The sequence below is a fragment of the Doryrhamphus excisus genome, linkage group LG14, assembly GCF_037039965.1.
Source record: "Doryrhamphus excisus strain RoL-2023G ecotype Guam linkage group LG14, RoL_Dexc_Guam_v1.1, whole genome shotgun sequence".
Lineage (NCBI taxonomy): Eukaryota > Metazoa > Chordata > Actinopteri > Syngnathiformes > Syngnathidae > Doryrhamphus > Doryrhamphus excisus.
In genome coordinates this window covers 17938959-17966942 of record NC_136370.1, presented here as the reverse complement: position 1 = coordinate 17966942, position 27984 = coordinate 17938959, and the positions used below count along the sequence as shown (strand labels likewise).

General features: G+C 42.3%; 1 protein-coding gene across 2 annotated transcripts; it reads right to left on the bottom strand.

Annotated features, from left to right (window-relative positions):
- Nucleotides 1-32: 32 nt before the first annotated feature.
- On the bottom strand, nucleotides 33-27936 carry LOC131140554 (RAS guanyl-releasing protein 1-like). 2 transcript variants are annotated; one of them, XM_078796050.1, is made up of 17 exons: nucleotides 27567-27936; nucleotides 25574-25749; nucleotides 18198-18303; nucleotides 13642-13704; nucleotides 13436-13567; nucleotides 10436-10589; nucleotides 10122-10295; nucleotides 8729-8845; nucleotides 7295-7570; nucleotides 6963-7043; nucleotides 5474-5578; nucleotides 5282-5391; nucleotides 4886-5030; nucleotides 4128-4164; nucleotides 3382-3516; nucleotides 864-1183; nucleotides 33-788 (listed from the first exon to the last, which is right to left on the bottom strand). In XM_078796050.1, exons 1-17 carry the CDS (start codon nucleotides 27701-27703, stop codon nucleotides 654-656), a joined length of 2403 nt encoding a protein of 800 aa, XP_078652176.1. In that variant the 5' UTR covers nucleotides 27704-27936; the 3' UTR covers nucleotides 33-653. The 2 variants fall into 2 exon arrangements, with proteins under 2 accessions (XP_078652176.1, XP_078652175.1); XM_078796049.1 differs by lacking the exons at nucleotides 18198-18303; nucleotides 25574-25749; nucleotides 27567-27936 and having other exon boundaries at nucleotides 33-800; nucleotides 13642-13698.
- Nucleotides 27937-27984: the final 48 nt, after the last annotated feature.

The window sequence follows — 27984 nt, the reverse complement described above, 5'->3', positions numbered from 1 at the left end:
TTATACGCTTATACTATTTTGTAATGTTATCATGTTTGGTTATTAACAAGACAAACGACATGCAAAAACATCAGATGACACATTTGATTGGTAAATACCCTCGTTAGTTCGATAATACCTTGTCTTGGTTTTTTTTTATTATGATGATATTATGATTATACAGCAGAGTGGAGCCTCCAAGTTGGGATACCAAGAAACCGGGAAGAGGACGTTTGTTTTATAGGTACTGGAATTTAAAACTGTTGCGTAAGGCGGCAACAGAGTCGGAACTGTGTGATTTTCCTTGTTAGCAAACTTAAGTTTATTTAACAACAAAACATGCTGTTTTTGACTTACAGGTGTTGGTTTCATTTTGTGAAACAGTAGACGCCTTAATGCGTGAGGAGTTTTTTTTTTTTTTCAAGTATCACGTCAGTAGAGGGCGCCGTCTTCCATGTGCTGACCTGATGAGGAGGATTCAGGAACATTAGTTTTTCTAAAGAAAAAGTTGACATGCTTAAAGGATTTGCGGGTATCTCTCATGGCATCAGGGTTTTTGAAAATGTAGCTTGAAATCCAAACCTTGGAGGTTCCACTGTGTATTCTAGCTGGACTGTAAACCAGATCCGGACCACAAATGCCCGTTTCATGTATATGTACAGTACTTGATGTATCTAGAAGGAGTCGTCCTCCTCCACAGGATGAAGCGTGCGCCTCTCCAGCAGCGTCTTTAACATTTCCACCTCCCGTTCGGCCTCCTTCAACTTCCTGTGTAGTGTCTCGTTGGCCTTCTGGAGCCTTTGGTTCTCCTGGCAAAGACGCTAGGAAATTAACGTGCCAATATGTGTAGTGCGTTCAAGTACCAAAGGAGACGCGACACTTACTGATTGGAGGGTTTCGCTGACTGATTGATTCTCCTCTTCTTCTGGCTCGCTGGGCTTCTGCACAAGAGAAGCTCGGTTCTCCCATTTGGCACAATGGCGTTGTTTCCTCTGGAGCAGCGGGCTGGGGCACGTCGGGGAGGTCGCGGGGGCCGGGACGAGCAGGGCCGGGTGAGTTTGAGCGGCTTCCGGGGACAGTGGAGGACCCTCGGTCTGGGTGGCGCTGTGGACCCTGTTTAGCCCCGAATGCGAGGAGACCGGGGAGTCTGGGCTCCAGTCTTTGCTGTCATCGGACGGGTACGGGAAAGGACATTCGTCTGAACCTGGACATAATCACATCATGAAGTGAATTCTGTGTATTTTTATCTTTTTGGATAGCTTTTCAGTGGACAGGAAGACCTTTTCTATTGCTTGAGACGACGCTCACGGTTGAAGACGTAAACTTAAACCTGTGCTAAGTCATTTTTACATCTAATACAAACTGAAAACATCATCCACGCTAACAATAAATGACTCAAATGAAGAAGTGATAAGACGGAGATGCTCTCCAGCGGCCTTGAGTAATGCAGATTTCTTAAGCAGGTGGGCGGCCTCCTCAGGGTTACAGAAAATGAAAGGCAGCTGGGGGGGGTGGACCACCCACCCATTGCGAGAAAGAACTCGATGCTTCTTTTCCTTATGGAGTGAAATCACGCAAAGCACATTTTGCCTTTATTTCAGGTAGATAATAGCAATGCTTGATTGTATGTGCTAGCGCTACAGGGCCTCTTCGATGGAGATGTACAGTGGAGTGGCTCTCTGACAGTAGCCAATCATGACCTATAAGAGCTATAAGATCAACCCATGGGAAATTGTTCACCGACTCACGGTGTCAGCTTAGAAAGAAAGCTAAAATCATCACACTGCGACTTAACACTCAAAGGGTAGTTATGAAATATACAAGACAAGTACCAATCATTGATTCATTTTCTACCGCTTATCCTCACGAGGGTCGCGGGTGGTGCTGGAGCCTATCCCAGCTGTCTTCGGGCGAGAGGCGGGGTATGCCCTGGACTGGTGGCCAGCCAATCACAGGGCACATATAGACAAACAACCATTCACACTCACATTCATACCTATGGACAATTTCGATTCGTCAATTAAACTAGCATGTTTTTGGAATGTTGTCGAGGCAATTTACCTTTCAGCAGACCCGTCAACCATCCCGTTTTCCCTGGGAAACCGACATGTTTTGCCCTTCTTTCCCGTTGCTCGACCATTTAAATAGGTTTATACAAATTTGTGTCAGCTTAGAAAGAAAACTAAAATCATCACACTGCGACTTAACACTCAAAGGGTAGTTATGAAATATATACAAGACAAGCAAGCACGGGGAGAACAAACAGAGATGGCCGAGGGTGCAATCGAACTCGGGTCTCATAGCTGTGAGGTCTGCGCGCTGTTTTTGGAATGTGGGAGGAAACCAGCGTACCCAGAGAAAACCCACAAATGCGCGCTAACAATTCGGGCGACGTGCAGCCCCAACAAGTACCCGACTGTTTTTTTTATAGTAAGCCTTGGTGGGGGAGGATACCATATGTGCCATATTCGTACCTTTTTCTATGCAGCTTATTCTCCCTAGGGTCACGAGGGAATGCTGGAGCCTATCCCAGCTGTCTTTGGATGAGAGGCCCTGGACTTGTTGTAAAATATGCATGTTTAAGTCCATTTCAAGTTGTTTTTACCCAACTGGGTGAGCAAAAGTATAACCAAAAACATTCATTCATTCATTTTCTACTGTCGCCGGGGGTGCTGGAGCCTATCCCAGCTGTCTTCGGGCGAGAGGCGGGGTACACCCTGGACTGGTGGCCAGCCAATCACAGGGCACATACAGACAAACAACCATTCACACTCACATTCATACCTATGGACAATTTGGAGTCGCTAATTAATCTAGCATGTTTTTGGAATGTGGGAGGAAACCGGAGTACCCGGAGAAAACCCACGCATGCACGCTAACCACTCGGCCTCCGTGCAGCCCCAATAAGTACCTGACTCAATTTTTATAGTAACCCTTGGTGGGGGAGGATGCCATACGTACCATATTTGATAAGTTCCATGCATGCTTTTTCTAGGCCGCTTATCCTCACTAGGGTCACGAGGGAATGCTGGAGCCTATCCCAGCCATCTTTGGGTGAAAGGCCCTGGGCTTGTTGTAAAATATGCATGTTTAAGTCCATTTGAGCAAAAGTATAACCAAAAACATTAATTCATTCATTTTCTACCGTCGCGGGGGGTGCTGGAGCCTATCCCAGCTGTCTTCGGGCGAGAGGCGGGGTACACCCCGGACTGGTCGCCAGCCAATCACAGGGCACATATAGACAAACAACCATTCACAATCACATTCATACCTATGGACAATTTGGAGTCGCTAATTAACCTAGCATGTTTTTGGAATGTGGGAGGAAACCGGAGTACCCGGCGAAAGTCTTATAGTAAAGATTACGATGAGTGTGGATGTGTGTGCAGTGCACCGACCCACCCTCTGAGGTTCCCGTGGTAACAGGCGTGGAGCTCGGCGTGGGACTGTCGATGGCGTTATTGTTCACTCTGGTGTTTTTCTTGCACTCAAAGGCCACCTGGTCCTTGCACAGCTTGTGGCAATTCATCCCGCAGTCTGAGAATGCACAGCAGAGTCAGAACAGGAACTCGACAACCAACTTCTCTTTGAATTTGTTCTGCAAATGCAACTCTCAGACCTTTGCGAGCGCACTTGCAAAGGCGCACAAATGCTTGTGTATGGCGGTGCGGGCGGGGAGTATTAGTTCACCCACGACTCTAGCCGTGACATCTAATGCAGGGGTCTCAAAGTCGATTTACCTGGGGGCCACTGGAGCTAGGGTCTGGGTGAAAAGTGATTTGTGAGGTCTGATTTTTTTTTTTTTATGAGGTATTACTCTTTTGAACGCATATTGTTACATTTTGAGAAGCCTTTACTTAAATGGCCCCAGCAACTAAACTAGGGGGGGGGTAAATCACTGATGATGTACTACACTTCAGATGGCGATGTGATACGACTTCATGTTCAAAAAAATGTGACTATGCCTTTAATGCCTTTGATGATGCAGCCACACTGAGGCTCCTTTTCATTTCACGTTGAAAACTTCCAGTCATCTTTGTAAAGGCAGAATATTTTATATATCGCTTGTATTGAATCTCAATGTCGCCGGTGCATTGTCAAAGAAAAAAAAAATGCCTCCAACGCATGACTAATATTTAAACGCTTACCTTTGCATCTGTAGCCTTGCTTGATGACACCCCACAGCTGTGAATGAAGAACATGCAGACATTAAAGCACAAATGTTCTTCTTCTTCTTATATACAGTAAAGTCTCGTTATATCGATATCGGTTAAAACGAATTACTACTTATTACGATACTATTTTCATTTCCCGGCAAATTTCTAGTCTTTTATGATATAATTAGTTCCGTTAGTACGATACACGGTTATTATGATAATCCGGTTACTACGATGCCCTTTTCATCTCCCGCCAGCCAATTTGGTCTGCTTATATCGATACAAAAGCAGCTTAAATCAATCTTTGCTTAAGGATTTCAATACCAAAAAAGAACACGGCGAACGGCTGCTTCCAGTCAACTTTATTTTTCACACTTCCACCACCAGAGTGCAGCACACACAGCGGAAAACACCCGTCCCTCGCGCCTACCCCTCCGGGTGGCAACACCTTCCCTATCGATAGTTCCGGGGTGAATTATGTCCCGGTAACCGGTAATCACTACAGCGTAAGTTTATTTTTATTTACTGTAGTACAAAATGTATTGTAGTACAAAAGCATGCTAGATACGCAATCCATGAACTCAAGGAGAAAATTACATGCCATATCAAAGATCCGCCCACTTTTAATGCAGTTCGGCGCAGGATCGGATATATGGATAGTCCGGTTATATCGGTATTTTTTCCGACTCCCGAGAATATCAATATAACGAGACTTTACTGTATATGTGTGTGTGTGTGGTGTTGCTTACGAATCCTGAGCAGTTATCACAGAAGGTGGGCTTCATGTATGTTGTCTCCTGAAAGTTGTGGACAAAGCCAAGCCCCAGTTTGGAGCAGATGACGCTAGCCCGCATGAAGTAAGCCGTGATCTCATCTCTACTGACAAGACCCTCTCTGTCAACAGGAGAATAATAGGATTAAATAAATCATTATATGTAAACATATGTATTTATTATGCAGGTTAATGGGATTGCATGCTTTTTTCTGTGGTCTGTGAGCACAGTGGAAGTCGGTATGCATGCAGTGGTGAGGTTATGGTTAGTTTTGCAGTTACTTCACATTTCCTGTTGCCTCACTACATATATCACTACAAATACCGCGCTTTGCTGCACATAGTGTAGGCGCGGGACCCGCCGAGCACTCACTTATCTTTGTCCATGACACAGAAGGAGAAGGGGAAGCTGGCGGCAATTTTCTCAAAGTCCTCCTGGGAAATGAAGCCGTTCTCGTCGTGATCGTAGTTCTTAAAAACGGACTGTGAAGACGTAAATAAACGTTGCTTGAAAGTTCATCAATAACCACAATACCGCCGTCAAATAAATCCGCACGTGACTTACGTCCACCATTCTCTGCACATGCTTGCTGATGGTTCGGGGATCAGGTTTAGGAGCAACTCCTGATACCCAGTCCACAACCACTGGAGGTCGAGATGGGGTGGATGGCTGATGGGAAACCAATGAATAGTTGAAAGACAAGAATGGGCCACGTATACATGGACCCAAATATTCCAATTGCATTCGCTTTATTTGTTCAAAAAAGAACAAATAATTCATTCCGAAAGAAATGTGTCAATCCGAATGTACATATAATTATGTTTCCCGTTTCTGCCAGTGAAAAAATAAATTATCCCAATGGTAAATCAAAATTACAATATATAATGTCATAATTTTGAGATAAGAATGAGATACCAACTGCGTCTTTGTCACTTGGCAAAATGGCTACATCCCTTTTATTATTCCGATGCCTCAAAATTCTTTACAATGTGCGTTTGCTTAGTACAATTCCATGTGAATTCACCAGAAAATGAAGTATTTAATCACTTGTTAACCCACACTTAAAAGTACTCCTCAATGTACTCACAATCCATGTCTGAACAGGAGAAAAGAGCTGCTGCTGTGTGCTGCTCTTCTACAAAGTTATCTCATTATTTCTATTTTTTATATCATTATTATGATTTTGTATCTCATAATTTCGACTTTCTTATCTCGTTATTTCGACTTACCATTGGGATAATTTTTTTTCCTGTATATTTTTTCCATATATAATCAGATTCACAGGGGTGGAATATTCCGATTGAGGTATCTTGTACCTGCTCAAACGGAAAATTGTCAGGGTGCATTCTTTTTCGTTGTGTTTTTCTTCTTCTGTTGTTTATTGGCGGTTGGCAAGCAGCTTTCGTGTGCATTACCGCCATCTTTGTAACGGAATCTAAACACTTCTATATACATGTCCCGAGTTTAATTCCTGTTTAAATTTATCCCGGGTGTGTTCTTTCAGCGAATGTGCTCAGATATGACGTAACACGCAGCTCGAGATGTTGTTCAGTTTTCAAGAATAGAGGCCAGCAATCGGCACTGGACTGCTGGGGGAAGTTTGTTTTTGATCCAAACTAAATTTCAAGACTGGATGAACGAAAAACTCGCAATACGACGTTATTCCAACAAGTGAAAGAAAAACGGTATCACGTGATGTTGATGTTTACGCTTTACTGGGCATGCCCCATTGACTATTCTGTTTGATTATAGCGGTGCATGTAGACAAGAGTATGGAATATTCCTTTCCATGTATACCATTGTTTTTGGAAAGATTGTAAAGATTCCATTCGGAAAGAGGGAAAACTCCTTATGTAAACATGGCTACAACTGTGGATTTTTGGGGATTATTAAATATTCCAACCACATTTTACGCCCAGCATTATAATGTTTTTTAATGCAGAATCTTTGACACAGCTCCTGTATTGCATGGATAAAAAATACCGAAAGTTGTAAGCAAGAGCATATGCAGCGTAGGTTTATACTGTAAACATAAAGTGCATCCATTACTCACAGTGGCTTTACAGTTTCTGGGCTCCCGAGCGTATGAGAGTTCATAGATTTCATCCTCGGTGTAGTAAAGGTCCAAGGACAGCTGCATGGACAGAAATCATGTCACATGGGAGAAGAGCATATTTTCAAGGACTCATTCAGTGGTTAACATGGATAACACACGAGTACAGCCTTCACGCTCATTTTGTCACCCACACACACACACTCCTGGACTCTCATCACACCCACATGAGTGCGGACAATCCACATGTTGTAACACAGTCATCTGCATGTGTGTTGAACAAGAACAAGATGGTGAATCACGAGAGCGTTCGGGGGTGCGGGGCACTATACCGTCAACAGATGGACCAGGTCTTTGTTGGCGTCCAGCTTGGGGGGGATCTGTTGGAGCTGGATCAGCTCGTTGATGTGACTGTAGAGTGCCTGGAGCTTCTGAACGTTCACTTTATTGTCCTCCACATAGTCCGGCATGGCCTCGTTGACTGAAATTAGGTCTTTGAGGTGGACCCCCAGGATGGGGATTTTAAAACCTGTATACCTGCTGAATGCTTGTCTGTAATTATCAAAGTTCCGGCAGGAGGACAGCAGATCTGTCATTTCATTTAACACCTGAGAAGAAGGAGGGAGATATTTTACTTTCCTTTAACACTCCATAGGTTGACATGGGGCGCAAACATTATCTCGAGTACAAGGAATACACAAGACATAACAAACTAAGACCAATGTTGGGCACATTACTTTAAAAAAAGTAATTATAGTTACTAGTAACTGCTCTAAAAAAGTAACTGAGTTGCTAACTGAGCTACTCCACTACAAAAGTAATTAATTACCAGTAAAAGTAACTATTGCATTACTCGCCCCTACTACACCTCCCTTTGACTTTATTACAGTCAACAGGTGTTTCTGTCGGTTTGAGTGGCTCACACAAGACGTGGATAAAGTTTTTTTTCGGGGACATAATATACATTCGACGTGTATATTTTTACCTTTGAATTTAACGAGCTTAAAGTAGTAGTGCCGCCATTTGGCCAAGGCTGTCTTCTCACTAGAGTCCTCTTCGTTCGCCATCTTTAGCTATGCTGTATCTACTACCCGGCACCCACCCGGATGTGCTCTAAACACCCGCCCACCCAAGTTCTCTGATTGGCTGAAGACGCAATTTTACTAAACATTAGCCAATCCTCATTGCTTATGTGTTCTAAACACCCGCCCACTTAAGTTCTCTTATTGGCTGATGATGCAATTTTACTAAAACCTGAGCCAATCTTCATTGCTTATGTGCTCGAAACACCCACCCACTCAAGTTCTCTTATTGGCTGAAGACGCAATTTTACTAAAACTTTAGCCAATCATCATCGCTTATGTGCTCTAAACACCCGCCTACTTAAGTTCTCTGATTGGCTGAAGACGCAATTTTATTAAAACCTGAGCCAATCCTCATTGCTTATGTGCTCTAAACACCCGCCCACTTAAGTTCTCTGATTGGCTGAAGACGCAATTTTACTAAAACCTGAGCCAATCCTCATTGGTTATGTGCTCTAAACACCCGCCCACTCAAGTTCTGATTGGCTATTTGTAGGTGGCTTCAGTAAAGTGCAGTAACGAGGTGTCGAAAATGGAAACGGCGATAAAAGTAATTAGTTAGATTACCCGTTACTGAAAAAAGTTCATTATTTCCATCACTGACTAAGTAATTGCTTAATGTTTAATTGACCATTTCCATAAGTAATAAAGTAATACCTACTTCAAAAAGAACACATATTTTACCTTGATGACCTCACTGGGTACATGGGAGGTGGTGTCCTTCAGTCTGGATATGGAGCTGTGACAAAGCCCTCCCACCACTGCCATTAATGTGTTGTAGTTGTGCATGACGTGCAAACCCTGGTGGGCACAATAAAGATGAGATCCATTACAAACCTAACAATGCTCAGTCGGCGCGGTGTTCACTTAACAATACTTTGTCATTGTGGTTATAGTTTGCAACGTCCAGGTAACCTTGTTTATATAATCCATAAAAAAAAATATGCCGTTACATAAACCACTTCAATTGTTGTTGCTTTTCTCACTTTTTTTTTTTTTTTTTTTTGCTTTTCCATCTCTTCTCAGCTCTCTAACTCCTGCTGTCACTAGAGAGTTATGGTGCGAAATTTGTCTCCACACCCCACGGGCTTTGTGCTTGCAGCAGTTGGCAGCAGCAGCAGCGGCAGCAGCAGCAGACTGGCGCTTTCATGGTACGAACCGACGCATCACATGACTGCAGCACAACCCTAGTTGGAGGTAATCAAACTGACCAGGAATGTTCCACTTTTTGATAAATACAAACAAACATGAGGATATTTTTTGAGTAAAGTATATTAAGACCACAAAGATATGATAGATATACTTTATAATATCTAATCTAGGGGTCGCAAACATGCGGCCCGCGGGCCAAATGTGGCCCGCAGGACACTAATTTGAGGCCCCCAACTTTGATATGAAAGTTTAATGTTAGTGCGGCCCGCGCAAGTTTGATATGGATGCTGTATGGTATCATGTACCCAGAAAACAATATTACGTTTGATTAATGTTCATGTTAAAGGTTAAATATCTGTTAATAGTTATCCTCCCTATCCGTGTGGAAGTGGTAAGTTTTTGGCTATTTATGCTGTCTTCTTATGATGTGGACATGCGTAGCTTAAACATCGGTTCTTATTAAGTTTTAGTTTAACACTTGCAGCCTGGGTCAAGTGGTTAGCGCGCAGACCTCACAGCTGGGAGACCCGAGTTCAATCCCCACCTTCGGCCATCTCTGTGTGGAGTTTGTATGCTCTCCGCCGTGCATGCGTGAGTTTTCTTCGGGTACTCCAGGTTTCCTCCCACATTCCAAAAAACATGCTAGGTTAATTAGCGACTCCAAATTATCCATAGGTATGAATGTGAGTGTGAATGGTTGTTTGTCTATATGTGCCCTGTGATTTTATTATTGTTTATTACAGTTTATTCCACCATCCATTAATTTCCTTCAAGTGGAAACGGAGCCTAAATTTGCAACTTTTCAGGGAATTTTCCAACCCTGATAGGCAACTATTAAATAAAAAGTATTAATATTATTATCATTGTTATGAAAACCGACTGAAACAAATCTATAAAATCAGCAACGAGATGACTAAAGCTTCACCTGTGCCACATGGATGAACTTGGTGAACACCTCAGCTCTCAGCTGAGCCGTCGGCCTGCTCAGCACCATCAGCTGCACCCACTGGGAGACACCATTACACAGCGCGATGGAACGTTCCATCAAGGGGATGTCCTTCATGCAGCAGTTGCGGATGTATTTCTGATAGTCTACAAACTTGTGGCGATAACAGAGACAGTCAGTAACAAAACGCACACACACACACACACACACACACACAACACTGCAAGGCATTTCCTTTGGCAGGAAATACCGTATGCCTCACAAAGAAGAAGAACAAATAGAGATAGACTCACTGATATTCTGCAGAATGATTTAAACTCCAGGAAGGTGAGATGTTCGGCCAGTTCGATGGGTTCCAGGTGGTCAAAAAGAAGAGAAACCTTCCTCTTTTTGCTGCTGTTAGCTTTGATCTTCTGGCTGGCTTTCCAAGACCAGTCCCGTTCGTTTCTACAACAAAATGACACAAATGGTCACAATAAGTGGAACGTCCACATGTCCACATGATAAGAAGACACCATCTGTGACAACCAGGCAGCTCTCTCACAGTAGCCAATCATGAGCTATACAAAAACTCACAATGAGCTTATCAACCCATGGGAAATGGTTCATCGACTCACGGTGTAAGCTTAGAAAGAAAAAAAAATCATCTAAAATCATCACACTGCGACTTAACACTCAAAGGGTACTTATGAAATATACAAGACAAGTACCAATCCTTCATTAATTTTCTACCGCTTATCCTCACGAGGGTCGCGGGTGGTGCTGGAGCCTATCCTAGTTGTCTTTGAGAGAGAGGCTTGGTTGGTGGCCAGCCAATCACAGGGCACATATAGACAAACAACCATTCACACTCACATTCATACCTATGGACAATTTGGAGTCGCTAATTAACCTAACATGTTTTTGGAATGTGGGAGGAAATGGGGAATGATGAGGAGAACATTCAAACTCCACACAGAGGGTGGAATTGAACTTGGGTTTTTTAGCTGTGAGGCCTGTGCGCTAACCACTCGAACACCATGCAGCCCCTCTAGGAAAACATTCATTTATTCATTTTCTACCGCTTATCCTCACGAGGGTCGTGGGTGGTGCTGGAGTCTATCCCAGTTGTCTTTGGGAGAGAGGCGGGGTACACTCTGGACTGGTTGGTGGCCAGCCAATCACAGGGCACATTTAGACAAACAACCATTCACACTCACATTCATACCTATGGACAATTTGGATTCGTCAATTAAACTAGCATGTTTTTGGAATGTGGACGAGGCTATTTACTTTTCAGCAGACCCGTCAACCATCCCGTTTTCCCTGGGAAAACGACATGTTTTGCCCTTCTTTCCCGTTGCTCGACCATTTAAATAGGTTTACATAAATTTGTGTCAGCTTAGAAAGAAAGCTAAAATCATCACACTGCGACTTAACACTCAAAGGGTAGTTATGAAATATACAAGACAAGTATGCACGGGGAGAACACACAGAGATGGCCGAGGGTGGAATCGAACTCGGGTCTCATAGCTGTGAGGTCTGCGCGTTAACCACTTGACCGCTGTGCAGCCGTGTAACCTGAACAGATAAGATCAACCCATGGGAAATTGTTCACCGACTCACGGTGTCAGCTTAGAAAGAAAGCTAAAATCATCACACTGCGACTTAACACTCAAAGGGTAGTTATGAAATATACAAGACAAGTCCCAATCCTTCATTAATTTTCAACCGCTTATCCTCACGAGGGTCGTGGGTGGTGCTGGAGCCTATCCCAGTTGTCATTGGGAGAGAGGCGGGGTACACTCTGGACTGGTTGGTGGACAGCCAATCACAGGGCACATATAGACAAATTGTCCATAGGTATGAATGTGAGTGTGAATGGTTGTTTGTCTATATGTGCGCTGTGATTGGCTGGCCACCAGTCCAGGGTGTACCCCGCCTCTCGCTGGGATAGGCTCCAGCACCACCCGCAACCCTTGTGAGGATAAGCGGTAGAAAATGAATGATTGGTACTTGTCTTGTATATTTCATAACTACCCTTTGAGTGTTAAGTCGCAGTGTGATGATTTTAGCTTTCTTTCAACACTTGCATTCTGGGTCAAGTGGTTAGCGCGCATACCTCACAGCTGGGAGACCCGAGTTCAATCCCACCTTTGGCCATCTCTGTGTGGAGTTTGCATGTTCTCCCGTGCATGCATGTGTTTTCTCCGGGTAAAATGTTAGTTAAAATGCTCTTTTTTTAAACTAGTATTGGTACTTGTCTTGTATATTTCATAACTACCCTTTGAGTGTTAAGTCGCAGTGTGATGATTTTAGCTTTCTTTCCATGCTTATGATGTGGACATGTGCAGCTTAAACATTGGTTATTATTAAGTTTTAGTTTAACACTTGCAGCCTGGGTCAAGTGGTTAGCGTGCAGACCTCACAGCTGGGAGACCCGAGTTCAATCCCACCTTCGGCCATCTCTGTGTGGAGTTTGCATGTTCTCCCGTGCATGCATGTTTTTTCTCCGGGTAAAATGTTAGTTAAAATGCTCTTTTTTTTAAACTAGTATTGGTACTTGTCTTGTATATTTCATAACTACCCTTTGAGTGTTAAGTCGCAGTGTGATGATTTTAGCTTTCTTTCCATGCTTATGATGTGGACATGTGCAGCTTAAACATTGGTTATTATTAAGTTTTAGTTTAACACTTGCAGCCTGGGTCAAGTGGTTAGCGTGCAGACCTCACAGCTGGGAGACCCGAGTTCAATCCCACGTTCGGCCATCTCTGTGTGGAGTTTGCATGTTCTCCCGTGCATGCATGTGTTTTCTCCGGGTAAAATGTTAGTTAAAATGCTCTTTTTTTTTAACTAGTATTGGTACTTGTCTTGTATATTTCATAACTACCCTTTGAGTGTTAAGTCGCAGTGTGATGATTTTAGCTTTCTTTCCATGCTTATGATGTGGACATGTGCAGCTTAAACATTGGTTATTATTAAGTTTTAGTTTAACACTTGCAGCCTGGGTCAAGTGGTTAGCGTGCAGACCTCACAGCTGGGAGACCCGAGTTCAATCCCACGTTCGGCCATCTCTGTGTGGAGTTGACATGTTCTCCCTGTGCATGCGTGGGTTTTCTCCGGGTACTCCGGTTTCCTCCCACATTCCAAAAACATGCTAGGTTAATTGACTTGCAGCCTGCTATTTTAACACGGGTGCCTTCACTTTCCATAAGTGTTTTTTTTTTTGTGATCGTGACTGAATTGAGTTTTTGTCCTGACTGATCCGGGAGTCATGTTCATCAGTTGACAGCTGGTCCCACAGTAACACTTACATCCATTTGGTCTCTAGAAGAGAGCAGAGATGCTCCTGTCCCTGCTCCATGATCAAATCCCGGAGCTGATCCAAGCTGTCTGACAAGCTGTGGTGCAACCTGAACATCATCCAGAATTCCTGAATCCAGTGCCTGTATGGAGGTCAGAGATGATGTAATGTTACAAATGCAAATCTCCAATCAGAAAACGTAAATATTAAATATACCTGATGAGGTAGCATATCCTTTGGCACTCTGCTGGCTGCTCGTTGTCCATGGCTCTTTTAAATGTAAACGTTTATTAAGGAAGTAAGGATTCTAAACAATTGCTAAAAAAATGGTTGTTAAAATGTGATTTAATTTATTTTATCCACACTGCACATGAATAACAAGCAACTCCAAGGCGCACCGAAATGACATTTGGTAATGTAGGAGGATGAACTGCATGAAACCAAACAGTGAATCACTGTAGAATACAGATGATAACAAAATGTACAAAACACAGTCTCATTTACTGCTGAACAAATGCTGATTAATACCAACAAAAGGAACAAATAGTGTAAATCAGGGGTCCCAAACACGCGGCCCGCGAGCCAAATGTGGTCCGCAGGGCACTAGTTTGAGGCCCCCGCCTTGATATGAAAGTTTAATGTTAGTTGCGGCCCGCGCAAGTTTGATATGGATGCTGTATGGCAGGGGTCTCAAACACACGGCCCGCGGGTCAAATGTGGCCCGCAGGACACTAGTTTGAGTCCCCCGCCTTGATATGAAAGTTTAATGTTAGTGCGGCCCGCGCAAGTTTGATATGGATGCTGTATGGCAGGGGTCTCAAACACACGGCCCGCGGGCCAAATGTGGCCCGCAGGACACTAGTTTGAAAGTTTAATGTCCGTGCGGCCCGCGCAAGTTTGATATGGATGCTGTATGGCAAGGGTCTCAAACACACGGCCCGCGGGTCAAATGTGGCCCGCAGGGCACTAGTTTGAGGCCCCCGCCTTGATATGAAAGTTTAATGTTAGTGCGGCCCGCGCAAGTTTGATATGGATGCTGTATGGCAGGGGTCTTAAACACACGGCCCGCGGGTCTAATGTGGCCCACAGGACACTAGTTTGAGGCCCCCGCCTTGATATGAAAGTTTAATGTTAGTGCGGCCCGCGCAAGTTTGATATGGATGCTGTATGGCAGGGGTGTCAAACACATGGCCCGCGGGCCAAATGTGGCCCGCAGGACACTAGTTTGAGGCCCCCGCCTTGATATGAAAGTTTAATGTTAGTGCGGCCCACGCAAGTTTGATATGGATGCTGTATGGCAGGGGTCTTAAACACACGGCCCGCGGGTCAAATGTGGTCCGCAGGACACTAGTTTGAGGCCCCCGCCTTGATATGAAAGTTTAATGTTAGTGCGGCCCACGCAAGTTTGATATGGATGCTGTATGGCAGGGGTCTCAAACACATGGCCCGCGGGCCAAATGTGGCCCGCAGGACACTAGTTTGAAAGTTTAATGTTAGTGCGGCCCGCGCAAGTTTGATATGGATGCTGTATGGTATCATGTACCCAGAAAAAATTATTACGTTTGATTAATGTTCATGTTAAAGGTTAAATAACTGTTAATAGTTATCCTCCCTATCCGTGTGGAAGTGGTAAGTTTTTGGCTATTTAAGTTGAAAGGAAATAACTTGAAGGCTACCGTTTAGGTCGCTAGCTCTCTAGTTTGCGAGTTAGCATGTGTCTCAAGACCCTGCAGTTGCGCAATATGTTGTAAATAAAAAGAGTATAAATGTGACTATAGTCGTGTTTTGTCATGTCTACAGGGCTCTAATAATGCTTTGTTCATTTTAATCTGAAAAAAATAATTTGTCTACCCACCAACTATATGTGGTTTCTTAAGTTTTTATTAGTATTATTATATTTATGTATTTATTACTGATTGATTGATTTTCTTTATTCTTGATTTGTTTATTTATTTTTCATCTTATTTTGTGTAGAAAAATAAAAAGTAAGATATTTGAGAACAGTGGAATTTTTTATCAGAGCTTTTATTGTAGAAAATCGGAACCAAAGCAAAGTTTATTCATTTTTCTGTTTTTAATAAATGCGTTTTTTTTTTTTTTTTTTTTTTAGGAAAACCTGATGCGGCCCAGCCTCGCCCAGACCCTAGCTCCAGTGGTCCCCAAGTAAATTGAGTTTCAGACCCCTGGTGTAAATAATCAAATCAAGTATACTTTTTACAGTGTGCAGTAATAGTCTTGCTTTGATATCGTCCCGGTTGCATACTTTTGGGTTAATCATTCTGTATACCCAAAAAAACAAACCAAACCAAAGTGTGATCTGAGAGTCACCCCTGATGAATCAATGGACTGACACCACGGTTCCGATGTGGCAGGAATCATCTTAACGTGATGCACATAAAAAGCCTCATTGCGTCATAGGAGCAAGAAGACGTGCCCACGCAATCCCAGAGCCAGACCGTGATACCGAAGGTTCCTAATGGCCTGGGTCTCCTCCTTTTGGGTCTGCAGCCCCGAATGAGAGGTGTAAAAATAGCAAAGAGGGTAAGGTATTGTATGCTGTGACGTATGTTTTTTTTTTTTTTTCGAGCAGGCGCCTCTTTAAGCTGTAGACGTGTTTATATATAGCTGAAGAGGACTCGTGTATGTGTGTGTGTGTGTGTGTGTGTGTGTGTGTGTGTGTGTGAAAAGAACAGAGGTAATTAACACCTGAAACCCCGAGGCTGCTCGCTAAGCCAGTGCACTCCTCTGAGAGGCTTTGTGAGGCCACCGCTGTTTCCTGAATAGAAAGCCGAGATTAAAAGCCCACCACTTCGGTCGTAAGAAGCGATGTAACAAGATGCGTGCGTTGTTTTGTGAGCGTAGGGGAAATGAAAGCGTCTCATCCACACCAGAGAGAAAACAATGATTAACAGACTCGGGCTTTGTGAATGCGTGAGATCCACGGACCGGAAGAGATGTTGACAAAATACATAATGTTGTGTTACAGTATGCACACCATTTGGACTGTTTCAATACCACCAGCCGAAGTCAGGTAAAAATGCAATGAATGGTCTTATATTTACCCATTATGTCATTAGATGGTCATATCACTTTATACTTCGGTACGAGGTGCATTATTAAAAAAAAAAAAAAAAAAAAATTTTAAAACCTTAAACTGTATTATGGAAAGCAGGAAGTGAACAAATGTAACAGTTACTGATTGTAAAAGTACCAGATGGAGGGGTAGGATTTAATAAGCTTTGCTTCTTCCTACTCCTTTTGGACATGTGGAACTGTGAACTGATTATGGGATGCATTCAATTGTAATCTGATGCATTTGCAAATGAAATAAAACCATTAAAAAATTTAAAAAATTAAAAACATTTTTTAAATTAAAAAATACAATTAAATAAAATTAAATAATATTAGGGAAGCAGGAAGTGAACAAATGTAACAGTTACTGATTGTAAAAGTACCAGATGGAGGGGGTAAGATTTAATAAGCTTTGCTTCTTCCTACTCCTTTTGGACATGTGGAACTGTGAACTGATTATGTGATGCATTCAATTGTAATCTGATGCATGTTCAAATGAAATAAAACCATTAAAAAAAATTAAAAATTAAAAAAATACAATAAAATAAAATTATATTAGGAAAGCAGGAAGTGAACAAATGTAACAGTTAGTGATTGTAAAAGTACCAGATGGAGGGGTAGGATTTAATAAGCTTTGCTTCTTCCTACTCCTTTTGGACATGTGGAACTGGGAACTGATTATGGGATGCATTCAATTGTAATCTGATGCATGTTCAAATGAAATAAAACCATTAAAAAAAATTAAAAAAAACTTGAAAAAATTAAAAAAAAAATTAATGAAAAAAATACAATCAAATAAAATTAAATTATTTTTACGAAAGCAGGAAGTGAACAAATGAAATAAAACCATTAAAAAAATATATATAAAAATTTGATTGGCTGGCCACCAGTCCAGGGTGTACCCCGCCTCTCGCCCCAAGAGCCGGGATAGGCTCCAGCACCCCCGCGCGACCCTTGTGAGGATAAGCGGTATAAAATGAATGAATGAATGAATAATAACAGACATCAAGGCTGCACGGCGGTCGAGTGGTTAGCACGCAGGCCTCACAGCTAGGAGACCCGAGTTCAATTCCACCCTCTGCTATCTCTGTGTGGCGTTTGCATGTTCTCCCCGTGCATGCGTGGGTTTTCTCCGGGTACTCCGGTTTCCTCCCACATTCCAAAAACATGCTAGGTTAATTAGCGACTCCAAATTGTCCATAGGTATGAATGTGAGTGTGAATGGTTGTTTGTCTATATGTGCCCTGTGATTGGCTGACAAAGACAACTATAAGCGGATAAGCGGTAGAAAATGAATGAATGAATGAATGTGTCATTATAAATAGGATTTTGATTATCAACAAATGTTATGAACTATTCCTGCAACTGAACGTGCCTTAATGTTATTTTTCGGTCAATTATGTCAGCACAAAGTACACAAGGATAGGCTCCATCTTGTCTTGAACTCGAAACCCAATTTGGTAAAAAAAAAAAATACATATATTGTTTGGTATTGTCGCTGTCATATTGATTTGAAACTTAACTTGCAAAAAAAGAGACTGAAAATTGCCTCCAGCCTACATTGTGAGCAAGTACACTGGGATTAATTGCCTGTTGCTCTTGACAACCAAAAAAAGTGTAGCACACGGCTCAATATGCAATTTGTCTGAAGCAAGTGTGATATCGATGAAGGATTTACGTTTACGTCGCTTGAAGGATATAAAGCAGTGAGCTTATCCAGCAGATCGCTGGAGGAGATGAGGAGACGATGCATGGTCAGGGTGATGTTCAATAAGTGGCTGCGTTGCCATACGGAGCCGTCTGAATCTGGAGGGAAAGACGATGAAGTTAGTCAGTGTAAATAATCACAATAAAGGCGAAGTGATTGTCAAGATTGTTAGTCAGTATTTCCCGATTTATTTTGTTATTTCTGTTTCCTGTCTGGCATGGTATGAAGTAATACTTCAATACAGTAAAGTCTCGTTATATCGATATCGGTTAAAATGAATTACTACTTATTACGATACTATTTTCATTTCACGGCAAATTTCTAGTCTTTTATGATATAATTAGCTCAGTTAGTACGATACCCGGTTATTATGATAATCCGGTTACTACGATGCCCTTTTCATCTCCCGCCAGCCAATTTGGTCTGCTTCTATCGATACAAAAGCAGCTTAAATCAATCTTCGCTTAAGGATTTCAATACCAAAAAAGAACACGGCGACCGCTGCTTCCAGTCAACTTTATTTTTCACACTTCCACCACCAGAGTGCAGCACACACAGCGGAAAACACCCGTCCCTCGCGCCTACCCCTCCGGGTGGCAACGCCTTCCCTATCGATAGTTCCGGGGTGAATTATGTCCCGGTAACCGGTAATCACTACAGCGTAAGTTTATTTTTATTTACTGTAGTACAAAAGCATGCTAGATACGCAATCCATGAACTCAAGGAGAAAATTACATGCCATATCAAAGATCCGCCCACTTTTAATGCAGTTCGGCGCAGGATCGGATATATGGATAGTCCGGTTATATCGCTATTTTTTCCGACTCCCGAGAATATCGATATAACGAGACTTTACTGTACTTGTAATACTTGTGTAATCCTCTTTTATAGTCAGTATAGTTACTCCAGACCCCATTTACTGTGCAATATCTGATCAACCTCCATGTGCAATATTAAGGGCTCTAAATGCAATATACTAAGTCCTATGTGAAGTATTTCCATAATGCCTCATATTAACTCTCTAACAAGATCTCAGTGTATAGACTGGTCATATATCTCATCTTGTTTCATATTACCTACATACTGTATTGTATATACGTAACTCTGGGAAAAACTGTTAATTTTTGTTAATACTTGGGTTGTTTATATTGTTTATTTTTCTATATTGTGTATTTTGTACTGCTTAACTGACTCTGTACTGCTGTGCAATACAAATTTACCCACTGAGTGACGAATAAAGTACTTTTCACTCTGATAAGAGGGGAGTTGTGAACGCAACTCGCAAATATTGCGAGAAAAGGTCTGGCGCCAGACAGGACAGGAAAAAGCAATAACAAAATAAGAGCACAGAACAGGAAATAGTGACAGAAAAGAGTGAAAAAAAAAAAAAAAAGGAAAGTCCAACAGCTCATGTTGAGCCATATTTCACCAAGACAGAAACAGTATGATTCATCATATCTACGTTTAGAAGGTGTTATGAGTATTCCTGTCATTTGCATGCAGCAGAAGCACACCGTAGCTATCCATATCCACGTTCCAAATCACCATAAACATGATTATTTTGGCATCCATAAATAGGCATTTGGTTTCCAATTGTACAATTACATGTGTTCAAAATACAAAATAAAATAATTTGCTTTAATAATAACTACATCAGGCTGGTGGTCGGTGGTCGAGTGGTTAGCGCACAGGCCTCACAGCTAGGAGACCCGGGGTTCGATTCCACCCTCGGCCATCTCTGTGTGGAGTTTTCATGCGTGGGTTTTCTCCGGGTTTACCCCGGTTTCCTCCCACATTCCAAAAACATGCTAGGTTAATTAGCGACTCCAAATTGTCCATAGGTATGAATGTGAGTGTGAATGGTTGTTTGTCTATATGTGCCCTGTGATTGGCTGGCCACCAGTCCCGGGTGTACCCCGCCTCTCGCCCCAAAGACAGCTGGGATAGGCTCCAGCATACCCGCGACCCTCGTGAGGATAAGCGGTAGAAAATTAATGAAGGATTGGTACTTGACACCCAAGTTCGATTCCACCCTCGGCCATCTCTGTGTGTTCTCCCCGTGCATACTTGTCTTGTATATTTCATTATTACCCTTTGAGTGTTAAGTCGCAGTGTGATGACTTTAGCTTTCAGATTTTTAGACTCAAACATCCCGTTTTCCATGGTATAACGACGTGTTTGTCCTTCTTTCCCGTTGCCCGACCATTTAAATAGGTTTACATAAATTTGTGTCAGCTTAGAAAGAAAGCTAAAATCATCACACTGCGACTTAACACTCAAAGGGTAGTTATGAAATATACAAGACAAGCATGCACGGGGAGAACACACACGGATGGCCGAGGGTGGAATCGAACTCGGGTGTCATAGCTGTGAGGTCTACGCGCTAACCACTTGTCCACCGTGCAACCTGGTAGAAAATAGTCAAACTAGCTGAGTAATGTCATCCATGCCAGTGACATCATTTCAAGCTAGATGGAAAAACCACAGGTGTACACATAATAATAATAATAATAATAATGTGATGAAATATGTCATCGTATGAATAGACTTCAGTGACTGAGTGGATTTTTGACGTTTGCATGTCTCTACAATAAATTTGCGTCAGCTTAGAAAGAAAGCTAAAATCATCACACTGCGACTTAACACTCAAAGGGTAGTTATGAAATATACAAGACAAGCATGCACGGGGAGAACACACACGGATGGCCGAGGGTGGAATCGAACTCGGGTGTCATAGCTGCGAGGTCTACGCGCTAAACACTTGTCCACCGTGCAGCCGTGCAACCTGGTAGAAAATAGTCAAACTAGCTGAGTAATGTCATCCATGCCAGTGACATCATTTCAAGCTAGATGGAAAACCACAGGTGTACACATAATAATAATAATAAAGTGATGAAATATGTCATCGTATGAATAGACTTCAGTGACTGAGTGGATTTTTGACGTTTGCATGTCTCTACAACCATTTCTGTTCCTCTTTTTGCTCCTCTTTACGCTGAATCACTTCCTCTCTTTGTGACCCTGCCATCTTTGTTTATCTCGGTTGTCTCAAGACAGAAACAAAAATTAATCTTGAAGATTAAAAAAAAAAAAAAAAACCCACAACAGCAGCGCTGTGGTAAAAATTTCATAGCACACACGCCTTTTTTCCCGACCATTTAAGTTCAGAGAAAAACCGCTTTCAGTGAGGTGTTTATATGTAAAGAGGAAGCATATTAAATACCAGACAATATAATCAAATGTTTCACATTATGAACATTTCAAGAGCAAATGTTTTCATTCATTCAGGGTTAGTCTGCCCCCCCCCCCCCCCCCCTTTAAAGGTTCAGGGCCGTGAGGTGCTTGGATTGCAGTTTGAAAGCAGTTATCGCCTCGGATAGACTTCAGACGCCATGGCAACACATTTTCCAATCTTTGTTATCTGTAAGCAGGCAGCCTCTCTATGGAGATGTACGTCAGACCTCATATCCTGCATGGTGCAGTGTTTCCGTTGGTGCCAGTCAGGCATCGCCGGTCCAATACCAGTGACCTCACCAGTGGCACCACATACTTTACTGGGTCGCTGTAGCATATTTGTTTCATGTGTCACTCAAACAGTACTATAAAGGCATAAAAAAAGGGCAAAGAGGAAGTAATGCGTCGCTGTTAGGTAAACAATTACCCAATCCTTGTTTTCACGTTTCCGACCACTGCAGGGTAAACTATCCGTGGAAATTCCCCTTGGACTATTCTTTGGAGGCTGGAAAATGAGGAAAAACGACACCGTTTGTATACGCTGTTCAACACCTGCTTTTAAGGTTATCTTAGATATTCATCAGCAGCTGGTAAAAAATCTGTGCCTTGTTTTCTTTAACCGTCCTCTTGTTTTACATTTTAATGCATAAAAGGGATTACCATTACCAATAGTTTACATGGTGGCACGGTGGTCTAGTGGTTAGCACGCAGACCTCACAGCGAGGAGACCAGGGTTCAATTCCACCCTTGGCCAGAAAGTTAAATTGCACATTCGAAAAACATGCTAGGTTAATTAGCGACTCCAAATTGTCTATAGGTATGAATGTGAGTGTGAATGGTTGTTTGTCTATATGTGCCCTGTGATTGGCTGGCCACCAGTCCAGGGTGTACCCTGCCTCTCGCCCGAAGACAGCTGGGATAGGCTCCAGAAACCCTCATGAGGAAAAGCGGTAGAAAATGAATGCTAGAAGTGAGGCAACACGGTGGTTGAGTGGTTAGCGCACAGGCCTCACAGACAGATTACCCAAGTTCAATTCCACCCTCGGCCATCTCTGTGTGGAGTTTGCGTGTTCTCCCCGTGCATGCGTGGGTTTTCTCCGGGTACTCCGGTTTCAATTTCAAATTGTCCATAGGTATGAATGTGAGTGTGAATGGTTGTTTGTCTATATGTGTGTTTGTCTATATATGGATACCGCTTATCCTCACGAGGGTCGCGGGTATGCTGGAGCCTATCCCAGCTGTCTGTCGGGCGAGAGGCGGGGTACACCCTGGACTGGTGGCCTGCCAATCACAGGGCACATATAGACAAACAACCATTCACACTCACATTCATACCTATGGACAATTTGGAGTTGCTAATTAACCTAGCAGGAAAACCGGAGTCTGGATTGAACTCGGGTCTCCAAGCTGTGATCTGCACGCTAACCACTCGCCCACCGTGCAGCCATGAAAAGGCGGGGTACACCCTGGACTGGTGGCCAGCCAATCACATTGCACATATAGACAAACAACCATTCACACTCACATTCATACCAATTAACCTAGGAGGAAACCGGAATCCGGATTGAACTCGGGTCTCCTAGGTGTGACCTGCACGCTAACCACTGTGACCAGTCTGGATTGAACTCGGGTCTCCGAGCTGTGACCTGCACGCTAACCACTCGACCACCGTGCAGCCATGAAAAAAATCATTCATTCATTAATTTTCTCCCGCTTATCCTCACAAAAGTCGCGGGGGTGCTGGAGCCTATCCCAGCTGTCTTCCGGCGAGAGGCGGGGTACACCCTGGACTGGTGGCCAGCCAATCACAGGGCACATATAGACAAACAACCATTCACACTCACATTCATACCAATTAACCTAGGAGGAAACCGGAGTCCGGATTAAACTCGGGTCTCCTAGGTGTGACCTGCACGCTAACCACTCGACCGCTGTGCAGCCATGAAAAATTACGTATTAATTAAAAATTAATATTGCTGTTACTATGAGAATTAACTGTTTATATACATGTTAGAGTTTTAATACAAATTGGAATAGATTACAGATTATCTGGTTGAAGTACAGTAACAAGAAGCGGGGTCTCAGGTGGTGGTAGTGGTAGGGGGTGGGGGGGGGGGTGATGATGTCAGCAGCCGTTGATCAATGCCTCCCAGCTCCCTGCTTTTCAAAGGCTGGTCACCATGTGAACGACACAGTTAGGAGAATTGACCTTTTGGGCTCAGCCGGTCCTGAAGCGACCACCAGGTAATCCTTCAAATAACTCACACATGCACGCTCGCATTTGAAATTCCGCCACCGAGACCGACGGAACCTTAGGGGGTTCGCCTGTGATGTGGGTAACGTGGTGCACAACAGTAATAATACTGTCGAAGCAACTTTGGCACTGATATTATAAACATATGCGTGTGCGGTTCTTTGCTAGCCAAACGCTACCAGGATGTCCTTTTATGTGCGGTGCATTGTAACACCTACCCTATTGCTCCACTTGCGTAACCAGGCAACAGCGATTTGAAAGCTTCTCTCGCCTGAATACAATCACCAAAACTCAGAGAGCTCTCCTGACAACTTGATGAAGCCAATTATGTTCACTTGATTGATCCAAACTCCAGCCTTTTTCGACCAAATGGCCGTACACAACGTTTCATCAATACCTCCCGCAACTGACTAAGTACCAAGGATAAACACATCCAAACATGAGCGGCACGGTGGTCGAGTGGTTAGCGCGCAGACCTCACAGCTAGGAAACCGGGGTTCAATTCCAATTATTTTTAGGAAAGCAGGAAGTGAACAAATGTAACAGTTACTGACTTCTTCCTACTCCTTTTGGACATGTGGAACTGTGAACTGATTATGTGATGCATTCAATTGTAATCTGATGCATTTTCAAATGAAATAAAACCATAAAAAAAAATAAAAAAAAAAATTAAAACAATTAAAAAAGAAATTTTAATTAAAAAAATACAATTAAATAAAATTAAATTATTTTTTGGAAAGCAGGAAGTGAACAAATGTAACAGTTACTGATTGTAAAAGTACCAGATGGAGGGGTAGGATTTAATAAGCTTTGCTTCTTCCTACTCCTTTTGGACATGTGGAACTGTGAACTGATTATGTGATGCATTCAATTGTAATCTGATGCATGTTCAAATGAAATAAAACCATTTTAAAAAATTGCAAAAAAAAATTTTAAATGTAAAAAAAAAATTGTAATTAAAAAAATACAATTAAATAAAATTAAATTATTTTTAGGAAAGCAGGAAGTGAACAAATGTAACAGTTACTGATTGTAAAAGTACCAGATGGAGGGGTAGGATTTAATAAGCTTTGCTTCTTCCTACTCCTTTTGGACATGTGGAACTGTGAACTGATTATGTGATGCATTCAATTGTAATCTGATGCATGTTCAAATGAAATAAAACCATTTTTAAAAATTGCAAAAAAAAATTAAAAATGTAAAAAAAAATTTTTTTAATTAAAAAAATACAACTAAATAAAATTAAATTATTTTTAGGAAAGCAGGAAGTGAACAAATGTAACAGTTACTGATTGTAAAAGTACCAGATGGAGGGGTAGGATTTAATAAGCTTTGCTTCTTCCTACTCCTTTTGGACATGTGGATAAACGGTAGAAAATGAATGAATGAACGAATGTCTCAATATAAATAGAATATGAGACCCGAGTTCGATTCCACCCTCGGCCATCTCTGTGTGTTCTCCCCGTGCATACTTGTCTTGTATATTTCATAACTACTCTTTGAGTGTTAAGTCGCAGTGTGATGATTTTAGCTTTCTTTCTAAGCTGACACAAATTTATGTAAACCTATTTAAATGGTCGAGCAACGGGAAAGAAGGGCAAAACATGTGACGGGATGGTTGACGGGTCTGCAGAAAGGTAAATTGCCTCGTCCACATTCCAAAAACATGCTAGGTTAATTGACAAATCCAAATTGTCCATAGGTATGAATGTGAGTGTGAATGGTTGTTTGTCTATATGTGCCCTGTGATTGGCTGGCCACCAGTCCAGGGTGTACCCCGCCAGCTGGGATAGGCTCCAGCACCCCCCGCGAAAATGAATGAATGAACATCCAAACATAAAAAAGGTTCACAGTTCGATGGAGGGTCGTTTAAGGCTTACCAAAGGCCTGCAAACAAGCCTGGATGAGCTCCTCCCAGCTCGCCCCCTTGGTGAGGTGACCCAGAGATGTCATCGGCTTACTTGTGGGGGTCTGGACCTGGCTGGGTTTGTGGAACCTTTGAGGACGTCCCGGAGGGGAAACTCTAGACCTGGAGCCACATCCTGGAGTCACTCTCCTTTAAGTCAGCACCAACGCAGGGGTGTTAATGGAAGTCTCTTTTGTTGTAGAATGGTTTATAATATGCAAACCTTCAACTAACTTTATTGCTATTTAGACAATAACAGCTGTGTTGTTTTGTCATTTTTAGACAACAGTAAATTTATACTGCTGTACACTGGCTACTCTAAAGCATATCCGGGTTTCATTTCTATGCTTTTGTCCCTTAAGAACAGGGGTCTCAAACTCAATTTACCTGGGGGCCACTGGAGCTAGGGTCTGGGCAAGGCTGGGCCGCATCAGGTTTCCCCCCCAAAAAAAACGCATTTATTAAAAACAGAAAAATATACAAACTTTTTCAAGTCAAATCAAGAATAAAGAAAATCAATCAATCAGTAATAAATAAATAAATATAATAATAATAATAAAACGGCAAATAATAAAAACTTAAGAAACCACATATAGTTGGTGGGTAGACAAATGATTTTTTTCAGATTAAAATGAACAAAGCATTATTAGAGCCCTGTAGACATGACAAAACACGACTATAGTCACATTTATACACTTTTTATTTACAACATATTGCGCAACTGCAGGGTCTTGAGACACATGCTAACTCGCAAACTAGAGAGCTATAGCGACCTAAACGGTAGCCTTCAAGTTATTTCCTTTAAACTTAAATAGCCAAAAACTTACCACTTCCACACAGATAGGGAGGAAAACTATTAACAGTTATTTAACCTTTAACATGAACATTAATTAAACGTAATAATTTTTTCTGGGTACATGATACCATACAGCGGGGGTCTCAAAAATGCGGCCCGCGGGCCAAATGCGGCCCGCAGGACACTAGTTTGAGGCCCCCGCCTTGATATGAAAGTTTAATGTTAGATATGGATGCTGTATGGTATCATGTACCCAGAAAAATTTATTACGTTTGATTAATGTTCATGTTAAAGGTTAAATAACTGTTAATAGTTACCCTCCCTATCCGTGTGGAAGTGGTAAGTTTTTGGCTATTTAAGTTTAAAGGAAATAACTTGAAGGCTATTTTGTGCAGAAAAATAAAAAGTAAGATATTTGAGAACAGTGGAATGTTTTATCAGAGCTTTTATTGTAGAAAATCGGAACCAAAGCACTGAAAAAGTTTGTATATTTTTCTGTTTTTAATAAATGCGTTTTTTTTTTTTTTTTTTAAACCCAGCCTTGCCCAGACCCTAGCTCCAGTGGCCCCCAGGTAAATTGAGTTTGAGACCCCTGCCATACAGCATCCATATCAAACTTGCGTGGGCCGCACTAACATTAAACTTTCATATCAAGGCAGGGGCCTCAAACTAGTGTCCTGCGGGCCACATTTGGCCTGTTTGAGACCCCTGCTTAAGAAGATGCACTGTAACAAAATATGGCTGCTGAAACATGAAGGGGGTTACTCACTTACTGTATAACAATCAGTATTTTGTCGAATACTTCAATACGTAAATGTATCTTAATATTTCTCACACAAAAAACGCAAAGTGTACAACGGGGGGATTTCTATGTAAAGGAACTCCCATGAGATGATAAGCATTGTTCTCATTTCCTTCCTTTAAGAATGGGAAATACCGCTTAATTACGGACATCCAGCTCAAGCTGATGGCTGACCAGGAAATGATAACAAGAATTTGCTTTAAGGTGCAAAGAAACAACATTTTTTTTGCTGAAAACTCGACTTGCATTTTTACAGTATTATTAAACATATTATAGAGTGAATCATTACAAATTAAACAAAGGTACTACAGATATAAATAAGTGCAAAAATAACTATATTTAACATAATAAGAATATTTAGAAACTCACGCATCATCTTTGCCCTTGTTGTCCGTGGGTATACTTTCACTTTTGTTGTTGACTTTTGATTGACAGCCCATGGCGAGGTATTGGGCGACGAGAGGCTGCACTAAGCTGTCCATCTGCGTCCTCCTCGATGGGAGCATCTGATCACTGTGCTTGCCTCACTGGTGCTCAGCTCTCTGCAGCTTACACACACACACACACACACACTCACACACACTCACACACACACACATACTCGTCAATGGACGTGACACAAGCAACAAGCAACATTCAGCGGCAGCTTGTGTGTGGGCGGGAGGCAGGCTGCACTGTGGCCTGCATGTCATTAACTTCACTCCATAGTGGGCAGAGGAACTCCTATGAACGTCACTGTTTGCTGCTAAAAACACTTTTGCTTACCTAAACAGGTATGCAGTATTTA